The sequence below is a fragment of the Mus caroli genome, unplaced genomic scaffold (assembly GCF_978045245.1).
Source record: "Mus caroli unplaced genomic scaffold, Mus_caroli_1 scaffold_18, whole genome shotgun sequence".
In the NCBI taxonomy this organism is placed as follows: Eukaryota; Metazoa; Chordata; class Mammalia; order Rodentia; family Muridae; genus Mus; species Mus caroli.
The window spans coordinates 63,227,513-63,246,273 of NW_028227273.1; the positions used below are offsets into that span (position 1 = coordinate 63,227,513).

At 46.5% G+C, this 18,761-nt stretch overlaps 1 protein-coding gene across 1 annotated transcript in view; it reads right to left on the minus strand.

Annotated features, from left to right (window-relative positions):
- The window catches only part of Dnah8 (dynein axonemal heavy chain 8), a 253,171-nt gene that overhangs the window by 226,013 nt on the left and 8,397 nt on the right, over positions 1-18,761 (minus strand). The window contains exons 3-8 of the mRNA XM_085832623.1: positions 18,555-18,689; positions 12,577-12,661; positions 10,892-11,043; positions 7,416-7,605; positions 6,024-6,187; positions 2,229-2,405 (exon numbers count right to left, since the gene is read on the minus strand). Coding sequence (XP_085688749.1) covers positions 2,229-2,405; positions 6,024-6,187; positions 7,416-7,605; positions 10,892-11,043; positions 12,577-12,661; positions 18,555-18,689 — 903 coding nt within the window. The remainder of the gene's footprint in view (positions 1-2,228; positions 2,406-6,023; positions 6,188-7,415; positions 7,606-10,891; positions 11,044-12,576; positions 12,662-18,554; positions 18,690-18,761) is intronic.

Genomic DNA, 18,761 nt, shown 5'->3' on the forward strand with positions numbered 1-18,761 from the left:
GGCCTTCCTCGTGTTTTTCTCACGGTGATGAGATAGATACAGAAAATTAGAACCAGAGGCAGGGCCGGGCGTGGTGGCGCACGCCTTTAATCCCAGCACTCGGGAGGCAGAGGCAGGTGGATTTCTGAGTTCGAGGCCAGCCTGGTCTACAAAGTGAGTTCCAGGACAGCGGGGCTACACAGAGAAACCCTGTCTCGAAAAACCAAAAAAAAAAAAAAAAAAAAAAAGAACCAGAGGCAGGACATCAGTATGGCCGTCAACCTGACAATGTGGTTCTTAGGCCTTCCAAACTGGCCTGAGGTAAGAAGGTAAGAAGGTAAGAAGGTGGGAGGGCTCGAAGCTGTGGCCTAGCTAAGCCTTCCCATGCTGTAAACAGAGATCAGCAGCAAGACCTTGTGGTGAGAATTTAGAAGATCAGAGGGCTGAAGTTATCTTTCAGAATCAAGAATGAAGAGCAGGATTAGGGAAGGGATATGATCGACAGACATTTGTTTTATACCTACAGGGTAAATCTCTTACCAAAAGAAAACAAAAACATTGTTGCATGTCCATGCAGAGAAATGTAAACTTCAAGGGAAAAAAAAAAGAGTAAGGAAAGGACCAAGTCAAACAGTGCCTCTGGGAGAGGCTAGAGAGGTTGTCCAGTGGTTAGAGCACTTGCTGTTGCAAAAGACCCAGGTTCGATACCCAGCACCCACACAAGGGGCCTCACAACCACTTCTCACTACAGTTCCAAGAGACTCAGTGCCTTCTCCCTTCTGCCGGCTCCATAGACATACATGTGCTTATGTGCATACATTAAACAAACAAATAAATCTTTAAAAAAATAAAAACAATCCCCAGGAAGAAAGGTAAAGGAGGTGGGGAAAGGCATACTGAGCAAAACTTTTGCCTTTTCGTCTTTCTGTGTCGCCCTTAAGTGTGATTACAAGTTGTTCTTCTCTTACTTGACATGATGCAGTGCTTGTCTGCACGTCTGTCTGTGCAGTCGCATGTGTCTGTGAAACACCCACGGAAGCGGAAGACCATGTCAGAGACCCTGGAACTAGAGTTACAGATGGTTGCTGGGTGCCCTGACCAGCCAGGTGAGCGCAGCGAGTGCTCCTGGCCACTGAGACACCTCCCCAGCGTGGCTCCTTACCTCCACAAATCTGTATTGATTCCCAATTCCCAAAACACCTTCCAAATAAAAGTGTTCGTTTCTCTGGATGGCACACCACAGATGAACTGCCAAGACTGAGAGATGAACCTTTGTCTCATCAGCTGGGAATTGTGGTGGTCTCTGAGAAAGCCTGATTCAAAGCTTAATACTTCTAAGCAAGTGACTGCTGTGTATCAAAGAAACCATCCCACGCCTTAGAACAAAATGAAAGAGTGGTCTCTGAAGGCTGGGAAGGGCATCAAAATAAAACTAGAGAGGGGGGAATTAGTTCTGGGTTCCCCCTGTAGCACAGTAGAGATAACTATTGATTAAAACAACCTACGGTGTGTTTCATGACAACTAGGAAAGTCTGAAATTCCTAACATGCAAAAATGATGCATATTTTTGTAGGACTGGAAAGAGAGCTTAGTCAGAAAAGCTTGCTGCAAAACAAGACCTGATTGTGAGACCCAGAGCCCATGTCCAAGAAAGCTGGATACAGTGGAACACATGTCACCCCAGGACCCGAGGAAGCAGGGCCAGGCAAATATCTGGGGCTCACTGGGTAGCCAGCCTAGCCTACTTAGCAGGAGAGGCAAGGGCCGGAGACAGAGCTCAGCAGTTAATTGTGTTCACTGCTCTGAGTTTAGCTCCTGGCTCCCATGCTGTGTGGCTTACAGCTACCTCTAACTCCAGCCACTGGGGATCCAATAGTCTGGCCTCCAAGGGGCATATAGAAGTGGTATATACTCAAACTACATCTCAAATTTCTTTTTTTTTTTTTTTTAAGATTTATTTATTGATTATATGTAAGTACACTGTAGCTGCCTTCAGACTGTCCAGAAGAGGGCGCCAGACCTCGTTACGGATGGTTGCGAGCCACCATGTGGTTGCTGGGAGTTGAACTCTGGACCTTCGGAAGAGCAGTCGGGTGCTCTTACCCACTGAGCCATCTCACCAGCCCCCTCAAATTTCTTTAAGAGGCAGTTTGATAAGGATAATTTTCTAGTAAGTTGTTCTAAAGAAATCAAGTTTACAATAAAAGGCCCTTTTACACGTTTACAATGTTAAAGAACATAGAGTTTACCTTTAACAGCTTGGAGTGTGCGACATTTAGCACATTTATGACGGCCTTACAGCTGGACCCTTTAATCTGCTCAATGATGAAGTTGAACTTGGCTGACATACGCTTCCAATGCTCCAATTCGGTGAGGGGACCAGAATCATCAGCTTCTTTTCTCATCTGCTCACTCTCAATGAGGACCTGAAATTGAGTATCATCACATCTACCAGTAGCTCCCTCTTCTGACTGCTGTGGGTACTGCATGCATAGCCCCCTCTTCTGACTGTTATGGATACTGCATGCACAGCCCCCTCTTCTGACTATCCTGGGTACTGCAAGCATGTGATGTATATACATACGTGCAGGCAAAACAAAACAAAAAACTACATAAAATGAAATAAAATGAAAGATGTAAAAATTTCAAACTTTTCTATCACTAAAGGCACCCTGCCAAGTGAAAACAGGACCTAGCAGGTACAACAAAGAATTAAGATCTGGGAAACATTATGTGAAGTCCAGCAGTTCAAAGAGATAGCACCCCTCAATCAAAAAGAAAATTAAGTAAATGCTTTGACAGGTGAGTCAGCAAAGAAGAAGCCTAGGCAACCACTAACTAGGCCTAACTTCAGCGGTAGTCAGCAGAGAGCAAAGTTGACTGCGCTAGTCGTACAGCTGCTCTAACAGCCACCTGATAATGCTAGTTGATAATGCTAGCTAGCTGTAACTAAGGGCTTAAAGGAATGAGAGGGTCCATACACTTCTGTAAAGTACATAAATTAACTTAACCACCATGTCGCTTGTCTTTGCCACTCGAGGCTCAACAGTGAACAGCCTAGATTGTGGGGTGGCCTATAGACATGTCTGTGAGTCATTGTCCTGAGTACCTTAACTGATATGAAAAGACCCAGCCCAATGTGGTGGCACCATCCCCAAGGCAGGGGTCCTGGATTATATAAGGGCAGAGAGAAAGCTGAGCGAAAGTGAACATGCATGTGTGTGTGTATGTGTGTGTGTATGTGTGTGTGTTATGTGTGTGTATGTGTACATGTGTATATGTGTGAGTGTGTATGTGAGTGTGTATGTGTGAATGTGTGTGTATGTGTATATGTGTATGTGTGTGCATTATGTGTATGTGTGCATGTGTGTGTGTGAGTATGTGTATGTATGTGTGCATGTGTGTATGTGTGCATGTGTGTATGTGTGTATGTGTGTGAGAGTGTGTATATGTGTATGTGTGTGTGAGTGTGTGTGTGTATATGTGTATGTGGATGAGTGTGTGTATGTGTGTGTATATGTGTATGTGGGTGAGTGTGTGTATGTGTGTGTGTGTGTGTGTGTCTATGTGTATGTGTGTGTGTATATGTGTATGTGGGTGAGTGTGTGTATGTGTGTGTGTGTCTATGTGTATGTGTGTGTGAGTATGTGGGGGGGTGAGTGTATGTATGTGTATGTATATGTGTGTGTGTATGTGGGTGAGTATGTGTATGTGTGTGTATATGTGTATGTGGGTGAGTGTGTGTATGTGAGTATATGTGGGGGGTGGGTGGGTGTATGTGTATATGTGTGTATGTGTATGTGGTGAGTGTGTGTATGTGTGTGTGAGTATATGTGGGGGTGAGTGTGTGTATGTGTATATGTGTGTGAATGTGTGTGTATGTGTGTGTATATGTGTATGTGGGTGAGTGTGTGTATGTGTGTGTGTGTGTGTGTGTGTGTGTGTGAGTGTGTGTGTGTGTGTGTATGTGTGTGTGTGTGTATGATGCTGGAAACCAAGCTTAGGGTTTCATATGTATTAGGCAAGCACTCTACCATGAGATACCTTCCCAGCCCTGCTTTTGTCAGGTTATTTTATTACATCACTAAAAGCAAAAATACAACAATCACTGCATGGAGGACATAAAGATATCCAACAAGAGGCCGACACTGAGGGATTCCACCAAGACTCCTGAGCACACGTAAAGGAAGCCCTAGAGAAGACAGCCATTGCGTATGCATTACAGCCCTCTGTAATACCCAAAGGAGAAAGTCCTTGTGGAGGGAATGGAAGAACAAACCTCTCTGCTTCCTTAAATAAATGGGTATCTGATATAATCTCAATGCTGAAAAGTCTATCTAACAAAATACAATTTTTAAGGATCTTCCTGCCATCTGAGGTCACTTTTTCTTTTAAGATTCATTTTTATTTGATTTGATGTATACGGGTGTTTGCTTGCATGTATGTATGTGTACCATGGAAGCCAAAGAAGGGCCTCAGGTCCCCTGGAACTGGAGTTACAGATGGTTGAACCTACTTTGTGAGTGCTGGGAACTAAACTTGTGTCCTCTGCTAGGACAGTGTGGTGGTTTGAAAGACAATGGCCACCACAGGCTGATAGGGAGTGGCACTAGTAGGAGGTGTGGCCTTGCTGGAGTAGGCATGGCTTTGTTCGAGGAAGCTGCTGCTAGGGGGTGACCATGCTCATTGTGATAGTCTTTGGAGCTTAGGGCTTTGGAAGGTTATTAGATCGCAAGGGTGCTGCCCTTATTACTAAGATCTGCATCTCTATTAGTCAGTGCGTACATACGTGTTACATGGGTGTTCCTGCCTTTGTATGCACATGTTATATGGGTGTTCCTGCCCTTGTATGCACATGTTATATGGGTGTTCATGTCCTAGTACACATATGTTATATGGATATTCATGCCTTGTGCACCCATGTTATATGGGTGTTTATGCATTTGAATGCACGTTATATGGGTGTTCATGCCCTTGTACACACATGCTACATGGATGTATCTGCCATTGTATACACATGTAACATGGGTATTCCTGCCTTTGTATGCACCTGTTACATGGGTGTTCATGCCCTTGTACACACATGCTACATGGATGTATCTGCCGTTGTATACACATGTAACATGGGCGTTCCTGTCTTTGTATGCACCTGTTACATGGGTGTTCATGCCCTTGTACACACATATTAAAGGGAGGGCTAGATATCAACCTCAGCTGTCATTCCTCTGGCACCATCTACTCGGTTTTGAGACTGGACCTCTCACTGAGTCCTAGGCCTCACCAATTAGGCTAGACCAGCTGGCCAGTGTCAGGGATCTAGCCGCCTCTGTTCTCCCAATGCTGGCCAGTGTCAGAGATCTTGCCGTCTCTGTTCTCCCAGTGTTGCCCAATGTCAGGGATCTAGCCGTCTCTGTTCTCCAAGTGCTGGGGTTACAGGTGCACACCCCCACCCCTGGCTTTTAGTGTGGGTGCTGGGTATTGAAATCAAGAACTCACATGTGCATGGCAAGGACTTCAACAAATTAGCTCCCTCCACTGCCTGATGGGGTGCACTGTGTGAAGTCGTATCTCTGTCCTTCCTCACCTACCCAAGGCATTCTCTGATTGGCATTAATAAAAATCTGATGACCATTTAGCTGGGCAGGAAGTAGAAGGCAGGACTTCCTGGGAGGGAGAAAGGAGCTCTGGGAAAAAGAAAGAGCCAGTGATTTTGCCAAGAGACGTGAGAGGAGAAAGACATGACTACGGGCCTGGAAGGTATAGCTAGGCACATGGCTGGCTGGATGAGCTAGGTGGTCAGGTTAACTTAGATGAGCTGATGAGAGTCTGCCCAGCTAAGGCCTCAGCTCTGAAATACTAAAAAGGCCTCTCTGTGTGGTTAACTAGCTGGTTAAGGAATAATTTCCACCATATTAATTTCCAGCATTAATTAATATATACAGAATATTCATAATCGCTTTACAACTGCCCCCAACCATCAGGGACAAAATGTCATAGCTAGGACCCACAAGACTCCAGCCCAAGGGGAAAGGGCGGGGCCCCACCTGCTCGATCTGCTTGTACCACATCATCAGCACCTCCTCCAGCTGATGCACCATCTCCGAGCTGCTCGCTGCAGCTGTGACCTCTTCAAAGGTGTGCAGCTTGGAGAAGTCGATATTGTCCACCTTCTTCAACATCACTGTCCCCTCGATGCTTATGGTAGCACCTTAGAGAAGAAAACGAGACATTATGAAGAAGTGCCCAGTGTGTTCAGAGGCGAGCTGTGTTTCCGGGCTGTAATGTCTACAGAAATAGAGAAAGATCCTGTGCTTTATAAAGGTATAATTCGGGGCTGGTGAGATGGCTCAGTGGGTAAGAGCACCCGACTGCTCTTCCGAAGGTCCAGAGTTCAAATCCCAGCAACCACATGGTGGCTCACAACCATCCGTAACGAGATCTGGCGCCCTCTTCTGGTGTGTCTGAAGACAGCTACAGTGTACTTACATATAATAAATAAATAAATCTTTAAAAAAAAAAGGTATAATTCTACAGGTAAGTATGGAATGCAGTTGCTAGGGGGCTTGGTCCTCTAACATAAGCCAGGCATAGAGGTTTCATCCTAGCACTTGTGAAGGTAGGGGCATGAAGATCAACAGTTGAAGGTTGTGGGCAGTGGTGGCACACGCCCTTAATCCCAGCACTTGGGAGGCAGAGGCAGGCAGATTTCTGAGTTCAAGGCCAGCCTGGTCTACAGAGTAAGCTCCAGGACAGCCAGGGAAACACAGAGAAACCCAGTCTCTGGAAAAAAAAAAAGTTGAAGGCCATCCTGGGATACAGAGGGCGTTCAAAACTGACCTGAGCTACATGAGACCCTGTCTCAAAAGAAAAAAAGAAAAGAAAAAAGAAAAAAAAAAAAAGGTTGTGAGTTGACTTTTGAATCAAACTGTATATTTATACTGCCTTAAGTGATTAAAGCACATTTTAAAGAGCTCGTCGTAAAGTACAGCTTAAAAATATTTATTTTATGTGTACGTGTATATGTGTGCCCAAGTATTGCACCACATGTGTGCAATACCCATGGAGGCCACAAGGGGGCATTGGATCCTCAGGAACTGGAGGTTATGAGCTGCTGTATAGGAGCTGGAAACCAAGCCTGGGTCTTCTCCAAGAGCAGCAAAGCCCTGAACTGCTGAGCCATCTCTCCAACACAGGTCCAGATTTTCTTAGTGGCAAACACTGACTAAGAACAGGAAAAGATCTCTCCTGATAGAATGCCTTTTACCTGCAAAGAGCCCTGGTGAGAAAGGCTCTCCTGTTCTCCAGGTCTCCTGGTGACTTTCATTACCATCCCCTTTTGGAGACCCTCTATAAACCCTGTCTTCAGACACACACACACCTTGCAGCTAAAGGCCTCATTTTGAGTGGTTCGCCAAACTTTAAGGCTTAAAACTTACCATCTAAAAATGCAAGATATCTGTGGATGGTTTCTATGAAAATGTGTTTCTCAGATTCACCCTGCTTGGACTGATTTAGAGCTCCCCAGTTGCTCGTTGCAAGGATGGCTGGGAGAAATATGCTTCTCAACATGTGCTTGATTCCTTTTAAGAGTCCCTTTGACGCATCCAAGAAGCTAAACAGCACATCCTGAAAGGGCGTATTCAATGGTTAGTGTTAAGTCCATTAAGGAACTAGGGGGGGAAAGAATCAAGCTATTTTTCATCTGCAGTGAACAGGTGATATGCTTTTTCAACTATTGAGAAACACTGAATGCTATGAACAGTAGAAGTCTAGAACCAACAGTCTTACATCTGGCCCTGTTCTGCCCATTCCTACCATCCTGGAGATGCTTTCCTCTGTACTTTGATCTCTGCCAAGGGGGAGGAGCTATGCCCTACATCCTAGCCGAGGCATGGGAAAGGGGCAACTGAGCCGCTCACATCTGGACATTTCATGATACAGGTATAAGGTGCACTTGTGCCATGAAAATAGATTTGTTAAGGATGATGGGTAATCCTTGTGGTTGAGTTGAGAGATTCCCAGGGGGTTGGTTAGTGAAGTGTGCCTCTGGGTGTATATCGGATGGTGTTTCCATAGAGGATTATCTCGTGAAGACTCTGATCTAATACACAGACTAATTCCTTTGTAATGAGGCCATTATATAAAGAAGGGATGTGGGGGGGGGGGCAGACCAGGAAGGGGATAAAGACTGGAAGTGGTTCAAAGTAGGGGCTGGGGGCTGGTTGGAGGAAGCGGGTCATTGAGGACTTGTCTTTGGGCTGTGTCTTACCCTGGCCCCTTTTCTGTATGCCCCAAATGGAAACGCCCTTCTTCCTGCTTGCCATGGCTTTGAAAACCACTGGTACATGATCTTGCCTCCACTGTGATTGCATGTGCATAGTTACAATATGAACCAACTGCTTATTCTAAGCAGTATGGAATATAATAATTACATCAGAAGAAGGGAGAGAGGGGGGAAAGGATGAAGGGCCAGAGAGTTCTTTAAAAGATTTAAAATTTCCAGGCATGGGGATACATGTCTTTAATGCCAGTATTTGGGAGGCAGAGGCAGGTGGATCTCTGAGTTTAAGGCCAGCTTGATCTACAGAATGAGTTCCAGGGCTACACATAGTGAGACCCTGGTTTGGGGTTTTTGTTGTTGCTGTTGTTTGGTTTGGTTTGGTTTTGAACATAATTCTTATTTATAGAGGAAAGCCTACATATGATGCATAAAAAGGTTAAAAGAAACTTACAGAACTCAATGTAGCAATGTGGTGGTAAATTAAAGATTACTCTAACAGAGACCTTTACATTTGTATCATGTTTTTAAACATATGCACATGTATGTAGGCCTGCCATCACTGGGCAATATCTGATTCCCCGAGTCTGGAGTTACAAGTGGTTATGGGCCAACCAAGGTGGGTGCTGAGAACTTAATTCAGGTCCTCTCTAAGAGCCAACCCCCCATCCCCTTTTAACAGACTTAAGAATTGCTTCCGGAGAGTGGGGTAGAGAGAGTCAGCCCTGCAGCCCAAGCCTCAAAGAACCTATTCTTCTTTATACCATGTGCATAATTGAGATGCTTTTAAAAAAAACCTAAAGTGTAAGCGTGGTATGGTTGCAGACAATTATAATTGCCGGCCGCTACTCAAGAGGCTGAGGCAGGTTTACTGGAGCCCAGTGGTTCAAAGCCAGCCTGGGTAACATAACGAGACTCTCTGTCCAGAAACAGAGAAAAGAGAGCTGGAGGTGTGGTCGAGGAGAGTCTATGGCTAGCAGAGGCAAAGTCAGGGATGTGGTCCTCAGAACAGAAAGAAGGGAAGAGAAGGAGTGGAAGGGGAGGGAGGGGGAGAGGAAGGAGAGGGGTAAGAAGAAAGGTGAAAGGGGAGGGGAGGGGACGGGACGGGAGGGGAGGGGAAGGAGACAGAAGAGTCTAAATTATTAAACATAGCAGACTGACCCAAAGATTAACTGAAGAGAGCATTACTACAATTGATAACAGACTGAACATTTGTCCACACACAGAGATGGCCTGGTAAAGCAACAAGAGTTTGGAAAGAACAAGCCGAGTGAGGGAGGGGGAAGGGCAGATTCCTCATGAATTAGCTGCAGAGGTCTCACCCAGCACCAGAGATGCAGGGAAGTACCCGCAAGGGCCCATGGGGAATGACTCTCCACCTCTCTTCACCACCTCCCTTCAGGCCATCTTTCCTCACAAACCGGAAAGAAGCCAAACTACACAGGATTCATTGCAAGTCCCACTCAAGTAAGAAGCAAGGCCCACTAAGAACGGTAAAGAGAGTGGATGGATGCTTTGTGAGAATCTACGGTAAGCTGGGCCATAGAGCAAGAATTGATCTTTCTGAGGTCTCACAGCTATCCCACAAAGAGGGTCAGGCATGCCTGTGTCTCAGAGAGGGAGAAGTCACTTGCCAAAGGGAGCAGCAATTGCCAGCAATGAGGCGTAGAGGTCAATTCTGGTCTACGTCACACTGCCTGCTGCTTCTATTCTGCGGTCCGGCCTTTCCTGCATGAGGTTAGCAATGTCTAGACCCTACGTCAGTTCTTTCTTCTCCTAAACGGTCTAAAACTTTAAAATACTAAACAAGAGTAGGTGTAGTAACTGTTATGAACAAAACTGAATCCATCCCTACAGACCATTCAGAAGAAATCATAAACTTTAGGGCTGGAGGCTGTTTTTGTCAAGGTGACAGAAGCCAGAGTTGCCCGAGGAGAAGGAAGCTCAGCTGAGGAACTTCATCGAGCAGATTGGCCTGTGGGCACGTGTGAGAGCCATTTTCTGGATTAATTGATGTGGGAGGGTCCAATCCACTGGGCCACCCCTAGGCAGATGGCCCTGCCTTACATGAGAGAGAGCAGCTGAGCAAGCCTTGGGGGAGCAAGCCGATAAGCAGCGCTTGCACACTCGCTCCGCCCCCCATGGTCTCTGCTTCAAGTCCTGGCTTTACTTTGCTCAGGGCTGTACTGTGATCTGGAAGTGGGAGGGAAATAAACCCTTTCTTTCCCAGGTTGCTTTTGGGCAGTATTTTATTACAGGAACAGAAAGCAGAGTGAAACAGTGATACACACCTGCTCTCCCTCTCTCCTCTCCCTCCCACCCCTTCCCTTCTCTCTCTGTGCGTGCATGTGCATACATGTGTACGTGTGTGTGTGTGTGTGTGTGTGTGTGTGTGTTGTGCTTGAGGCCAGCCTGGGCTATATGAGATCCTGTCTCAAAAACATAAACCTTCCAAGTTTCCTTTCAAAACAAACTTTCAAAGTCAGTATCTCTAGGATGCTACAGTCGATACCTTAGTCTCTTTAAGAATACAAATAACATCATTTTCTTGGAACCCATGTCAGTCTGGCGAACAGGAAAGGCGAGAAAAGGGACTGGGGGAATGTGAAAAGCTGCCTTTGTTTTAAAACGTACCTCATAAATGGTTTTGGAATTTATGGCAACATCATTACGACAGCGGACGAAAAATAAGCACAGCTCTTTCAGCTTGTCCGGAGCTGCATTGTCTACATAAATCTTCATCATTTTACCCCCTTTGGGGACTCCCGTAATCGTTCGACCACATTCTGGAAACAAACAGCAAGACCTGAGCATAAACTCACGGAACTGAGCCAACACAGTAAGTGACCGCTTCATGACCAGCCAAACTAGCCTAATAGCAAGCTCGAAGCCAACGCAAGAACCCATTCCTAAGGAGGTGGGTAGCGCTCCTTAAGACACCACCTAAGGTTGTCCCCCACCTCTATAACCCATATACATGTGTGCAAATGCACCTGAATGCACACCAGCACACGCACACACACACACACACACACCCCAGTATTTTACAAGTAGTCTAAGACTAAATGGTCAACCCAAGTATCAGTTATTGAAACAAGGTATAGTAACCTGTTTGTGTGATAATTATCTTAGGCCTAATATAGGAAAGCCAGATGTTGCAACTAAATGGCAGCAGATGCCACAAGACATTGAGCCGGGGCCACAAGGAGCAACTGCTGGGCTCCAGAGAGGCACCGTGCCTACTTCTAGCCGTCTGAACACATACAGACAAAATGGCCCACCTGTTCCAGAAAAGAGCAATTAAAGTGTAACAGAAAAGTAACTCCCAATAGAGACTGGTGTCTCGGCTATCTCTTCCTAAGCATGACAGCAATGTCTGAAATTATTGAATCTCAAAACGGGGGTTTTATTGCCATTTATTGAGTGCTTACCCACATAGGTGTCAAGCCATGCATCTGGAGGTCAGAAGACAAACCTGCAAGGGCCGGTTCTCTCACCACGTGGGTCAACACCAGCAGGCTTAGAGGTTGGCGCCTTTGCCTGACTAAGCCATCCTGATGTCCCCGAGTGTTCCTTTTTTTTTTTTTTAAAAGAATCATTTATTTATTTTATGTATATGAGTGCACTGTAGCTGTTTTCAGACACACCAGAAGAGGGCATCCAATCTCATTACAGATGGTTGTGAGCCACCATGTGGTTGCTGGGAATTGAACTCAGGACCTCCGGAAGAGCAGTCAGTGCTCTTAACTGCTGAGCCATCTCTCCAGCCACCCCCCCCCCCCCGAGTGTTCTTAAGATAATGTTTTTAAGGATTTGTTTTAATGTCTACAAGTGTTAGAGCAGCATGTATGCCTGTTTAGGCATGCATACCATGCCAGTGGACGGCACAAGAAGGCTTCAGACTCCCTGGGACTGGACTCACAGATGGTTGTGAGCCACCACGTGGGTGCTGGGATTTGAAACCAGGGTCCCCTTGCAAGAGCGGCAAGTGCTTTTAACAGATAATGAGCCACTTCTCCAACCCCTCCAAAAAAAATTGTTTTGTTTTGTTTTTTGGTTTTTGGTTTTTGGTTTGTTTTTTTTTTTTTTTTTTTTTTTTTTTGGTTTTTTGAGACAGGGTTTCTCTGTGTAGCCCTGGCTGTCCTGGAACTCACTTTGTAGACCAGGCTGGCCTTGAACTCAGAAATCCGCCTGAAAATTTGTTTTTAAACACAGATTTCTGGTCAAGTTTTCCTGTGAAAGTGGAAAGGAAAAAGAGGCGGCACTTCAACATTAATCAGCTCACTTCAAGCAGAGGTCCCCTCATAAAACATCCTTACCAAAACCGGGCACTTCTCCTTCCTGGTACAAAAACTTCAGCGTCTTACAGCCACCTTTCTCAAAAAAGCTGGTGAACGGATCCAGCTGTTAAATGAAAGAAAAGACAAGGATCAATAAAATGAAATGACTCCTGTGCTGCTGCCCCGCGTCGCTCATCAATGTCCCCTTTCAAATAAAGTGAGACTCAAAGACCTTCCCAAAGGGTCTGTAGCGTAGGTCTATAATCCTAGCTTCTCGAGAAGCCGAGGCAGGAGGATCACAGGCTCAAGGTCTGCCTGGAACACAGAGTGAATTCATGACCAGCCTAGGCAATTTTGAGAGATCCTCTCTCAAAACTAAAAAGTAAAAGCCGGGTGATGGTGGTGGCGCACGCCTTTAATCCCAGCACTCAGGAGGCAGAGGCGGGCAGATCTCTGAGTTTGAGGCCAGCCTGGGCTACAGAGCAAGTTCTAGGCTAGCCAGGGCTCCACAGAGAAACCTCTGTTTTGAAAAACAAAATCCAAAACAATAATGATGATGGAGAAGAGGAGGAGGAGGAGAAGGAAGAGGAAGAAACCTGGTGGGGCAGGCAACACTGGAAAGCAGGAACATATGAGAAAAGATTAGCAACTAAACTAACTTCATTATCCTAATGGACGGGAAATATAAGTGAATTTTACTTCTTAGTGTCTATGATGGTTTGTATATGCTTGGCCCTAGGAGTGGCACCGTTTAGAGGTTGGGGCCTGGTTGAAGTAGGTGTGTCACTGTGGGTGTGGGCTTAAGACCCTCATCCTAGTTGCCTGGAAGCCAGTATCCTGCTAGCAGCCTTCAGATGAAGATGTAGAACTCTCAGCTCCTCCTGCACCATGCCTGCCTGGATGCTGTCATGTTCCCGCCTTGATGATAATGGACTGGACCTCTGAACCTGTAGGCCAGGCCCAATTGAATGTCGTTTATAAGACTTGCCTTGGTCATAGTGTCTGTTCACAGCAGTAAAACCCTAACTATGATAGTGTCCTTGTGGGCTTTCTGTTGCCATGGTAAATACCATGACCAAAAGCAACTTGAAGTGTCCCTTCATAGGTTACAGCCCATCCCTGAGGACAGCAAGGCAGGAACTTGGAGGCCAGAACTGGAGCAGAGACCATGAAGTCATTACTACTGCTTACTGGCTTGCTTCCTGTTTGTTCAGCTACCTTTCTTGCACAGGCTGGGCCCTCCTCCATTAATCAGCCATCAAGAAAATGTCCCTCCCTCAGACATGCTCATAGGCCAACCGGATGGATGCTATTCCTCAATTGAGATTTCTTCTGTGTCTAGGTTTGGATAAAGTTGACGAAAACCATCCAGCACAGTGGGTTTGTTGGTTGACCGGTTGGGTGGGTGGGTGGTTTGGGAAGGTAGAGGTGTGTGTGTGTGTGTGTGTGTGTGTGTGTGTGTGTGTGTGTGTGTGCGCGCGCGCGCGCGCGCGGGTGCTTACACGCTCAGGTGCATGCAAGTGCCTGGGAGATCAAAGGTAAACCTAGGTTGTCATTTCTCTGGCATAGTCCACCTCGTTTTTGTTGAGGAGTCGTTCTTTTGGTTTGAGTCAGGCTGACCTGGATGTCATTACATAAGGCTCCAATGGCTGCCCAGCCAGCTACGGGCATCTGCCTGTTTCCACTCCACTATGCCTGGCTTTTATGTTTGTTTGTTTTTTGTTTTGGTTTTTCAAGACAGGGTTTCTCTGTACAGCCCTGGCTGTCTTGGAACTCACTCTGTAGACCAGGCTGGCCTTGAACTCAGAAATCTGCCTGCCTCTGCCTACCGAATACTGGGATTGAAGGTGTGCACCACCACTGCCCGGCCTATACCTGTTTTTTTTGTTGTTGTTGTTTTTTATGTGGACTCTGCAGAGTCATCTCTGGCCTTTACACTGTAGAGAAATAGTGTCATGGTCTCTCCAGCCACTGCCAGTCCATGAGAGAGGTAAGATTTCATGGTTAGCCATGATGGTTCACGCCCATGGCCATCCTAAGGAGGCTGAGGATAGCCATCAAGAGCTTGAGGCAAGGCTATGTACCGTTTTCCCATTTATACTACCCAAACTGTTATGGTTTAAATGTACAGTGTCCTCCATGGCCTTGATCCATAACACTAGGTCCCCAGTTGTTAGTGCTATCCCAGAAGGTTATAGAAACCCTCAGTAGATAGAAGATGTCAGTGGGGAGCAGGCCTTGGGGGGGTGTGGGAGGGTTATAACCTGACCCCACTTTCTCTCTGTTCTGTGCTTCCAGACAGACTGCAGATGCAATGTGACCTGCCTGCCACCTCGGGTTCCTGCCACCGTGCCTTGCCTGCAGTGGTCGGACCCTTAAACTGGTGAGCACGGATGAATCCTCCCTCCCTTAATAGGAATCCAATCACAGCAGCAGTGAAGATCACTAACACACTAGGGTTGGTCTTGTGCTGCTTGCATTCTAATGCTAACAATTGGCTTCTTGCTTCTCAAGATGTGGTTCCCCACCCCAGCCCCGCCCCACCCACACCCACAGGAGCAGATCCTCACATACACCAAGTGATGTTATATGAACCTTGCTTCCCAGGTTAACTGGCCAATAAAAGGCCAGAGCCTGTGATTGGGCTGTGGTGGGAGAAAGGAGGGACTTGAGGAGAGTGAGGGGGTTGCAGGTAGAGGAGGAGGAAGAGGAAGACGAGGAGGAGGAAAGGAGAAAGATGGAGGAGGTGGAGGAGACTGCCAGGAGAGGAGATGGACCATTGTGGGAAGCCACATGTGCCGTTGCAGAGTGGCAGTTGGCTACTGCTGGCCACCACTCATACATAGGCAGTAAAGGTTCTTTTGCCAAGATGAGGTTTTGAGAATTAACCAAAATTAACCAATCAGATGAGAGACAAGTTAACCAATCAGATGAGAGACAAGTTAACCAATCAGATGAGAGACAAGTTAACCAATCAGATATAGGCATGCAAATGAGGTGAAAATCATAACCCAAGCACAACCAATCCGGGTGTGAGGCACGCCTCTCCTAGGCCTATATAAGCAGCACCAGTTCTGGGCTTGGGGTCACTTCGCCTCTGCAATCAAGCTCTCCCAATAAACGTGTGCGGAAGGATCATTCTTGCTGGCCAGTTGGGCACGCGCAAGAGACCATCAGCATGTGACCCGAAGAAGCAGCAAGGAACAAGGGACTTGGGGGAATACATTTTTTATAGCTCCAAGCCTGCCCATTCTAGGCTTTTGGCTTATAAATAAAATGCCTAGATTGTGTATCTTTTATACAGGCTAGCTAGGATTATTAATTCCTTCCACACCAAGTTTAGCATCTTATTCACCTGGACCTCAACTTGATGCCTGCAGGGACTCAGACTGGCTAAACACGGCTCTGGCAGATCTTGCCCTTCTCCCCCATCCCCTAGGTCTAGCTAAAAACTACTAGATTACATTCCTAAAGCTAGCCACCAAGGTCTAGTCTCTTATTTGGCAACTTCCTCCTCCTGAGGCTGATTACCAAGGTCCAGTGAGGAAAATATTGAAGTCTAGCAATCAAAAGCTCCCTTTGGCTCATCTAATTAACATGCCCAATTAAAATTAAACACCTTGTCCTAACATGAGATTTCCCCTTTTACCTTAATAAGCTGGGTCTCTCTCTATCTAGAGGCAGTCCTTGTCCATCAGTCCCCCTACCCCAGCATAATTACCCCCCTTCCCCTTCTCCCTCCTCCTCTATCTCTTGTCTTTGTCTCATTCCCTGTGCTTTGCCCCTCTGGGGCAAACAAATCTCCTATGAGCTGAGAACTTGCTCTCGGGGTGTCTTGAGCCAATAGCAGTCCCTTCAATGCCAGTTTTTCTCATTGCTTTGTCCCTCCAGGCAAATGAGCACTAACCTAATCTCTTAGCCTTACTTCAGTTTCCCCAAGGTTACACTGTCTTCCCTCCACCAAGGCTTAACACAACTCACAAGGAAGTGCCTGCTCTGGTTTGACACTTCTGTTCATATCCACATTTCCTATTTCCTGTGCCCTAAGCAGTGTCTGACTTCATTCATGGGGGTCTTAGAGGCTGCACCTAGCCATATGGACACAAATGGTGAGATACACTTCAGGAATGGCAAATAGAAGGTGACAGGCTGTGATGGTTTGTATATGCTAGGCCCAGGATGTGGCACTCTGAGAAGGTTATCACCCTGTTGGAGTGGGTGTGGTCTTGTTGACATGGGTATGGCTTTGTTGGAGTGGGTGTGTCACTGTGGGCATGGGCTTTAAGGCCCTCCTCCTATCTGCCTGGAATATTCTACTAGCAGCCTTCAGATGAAGATGTAGAACTCTCAGCTCCTCCTGCGCCATGCCTGCCTGGATGCTGCCATGCTCCCGCATTGATGATAATGGACTGAACTTCTGAACCTGTAAGCCAGCCCCAGTTGAATATTGTCCTTATAAGAGTAGCCTTGGCCATGGTGTCTGTTCACAGCAATGAAACGCTAACTCCGACACAGGCTTTGAATGAGAACTGACCAGAGCCTCGCAACTTTGAACATTTGGTCCCCAGTTGATGATGCTATTTGGGGAGGTTAAATGAATGGAGTTTCCAGCCTGGCCATAATTCCTGTTCTGTTTGCTTCCAGTAGGTGGATAAAAATGAGACCAGGCACTTCCTGCTCCTGTCAGCATGCCAGGAGCTATAAACCAAGAGGAAACCTTTATTCTCAATGTTGCTTTTGGTCTCAGTATTTTATCCCAGCAACAGGAGAGCAGTAATACAAAAGGTCCGCACCCACAAACGCCTGTTCTCGTGCTAGCACGACAAAGTCTCCAAACCGGGAACACCAGTTCGAAAATCCAACTGGCGATCCCTAAAGCTGGCTCTCCATCCCTGCAATCCCACCCCACGCAGCCACAGCTGTCCTCCTCCCCTGGAGGCAATGGGCAGGCCCCAATCTCTGTGGCTGTGCCTCTAGCAAAGGTGCTAGGCTTCCAATCTGGAGGTTGCCAGCACAGCCTACCAATTTCCAGGTGAAAGCAAGGTTATTCAACCCATCTGCTTTCCTCCTTCAGCAAGTACAGGGATGGTGGAGAGACCTATAGAGCAATCCCTTTTCTGAAACTGGCTTTCCTTTCATCTGATGGCCATAGGCTCCATTGGCCTCTATGTGGAGTGTAGGAAGGCATGTTACCAGAGATACCACAGGAGCCCAGCTAGGCATTAGGAAGGGAGGACATTATAACACAGCTTGAGAATGTCAGAAAAGATCTCGCTTATTGTTAAGGTAACAATGTTGCTGATAGCCAAGGCTGCCTGAAAAATCGGCATGGCTGGGGCAAAATGAACATGAAGGGCATGAGAACTTCAAGATGACTGGAGGGTGGTGGCTCAGGTATAAGGTAGTTGTCTAGCATGTGTATTAAGTTCTGGGGTAGATTCCCTCCTACCACAGGAGGAGAGAGGAGGAGGAGGAGGAGGAAGAGGAAGCAAAAGATTATCGAGGAGAAGGTATTTCTTGAAAAGGAGGAGGATGTGTGAGAAGAAAGAGGAGGGGAAGCAGAGGAGAGGGAGGAGGAGTAACTAAAAATCACAAGAAGAGGGGAAGAAGAAAAGGTGCAGAGAAGGAAGAAGAGAAAAAAGATAGAAAAAGAAAAGTAGTGGGAAGAAGAATTCTATCAAGACGACTGCATTAGATCAATAAACCAAACCCAGGAGGCTGTGTGGCACCACAGCTCACCTCTATAAAGCCAGCCTTGACCACAAGGTATGTTATAGTGGGGAACTTTGGTGACCTGGTAAACCACAGCCTGTCTCCAGCTAATTGTGCACTATGGCGCCTCTTGTCTAATACACACATCTCCGGGGTGGAGGGTGGGAAAGGAAGGCACCATCAGCCCATGCGCAAACACGCTCCTGTGTGCCCGCCCGCGCGCGCGTGCGCGCACACACACACACTCGTTCACACCCCAAAACAAAGGGGAAAACGAGACAAATTCGGGCACGACTTCAGCTTACCGACGGGCAATCCAAAATTAGTTCTTCCACGGTTACTAAGTCCAGCCCAAGCTTTTCTCCTAGAATTTCAAATATGTATTTATACGAGGGGTCAATTTTCATTTTCCTGTTTTCCCTGGCTTCTCTAAATCTTGCCTAAAAGAAGTGAAAACATATTTTAAAAAAATGGAAGTATGGAGAAATGTCTTTTCAAACAATGGAAAGTCT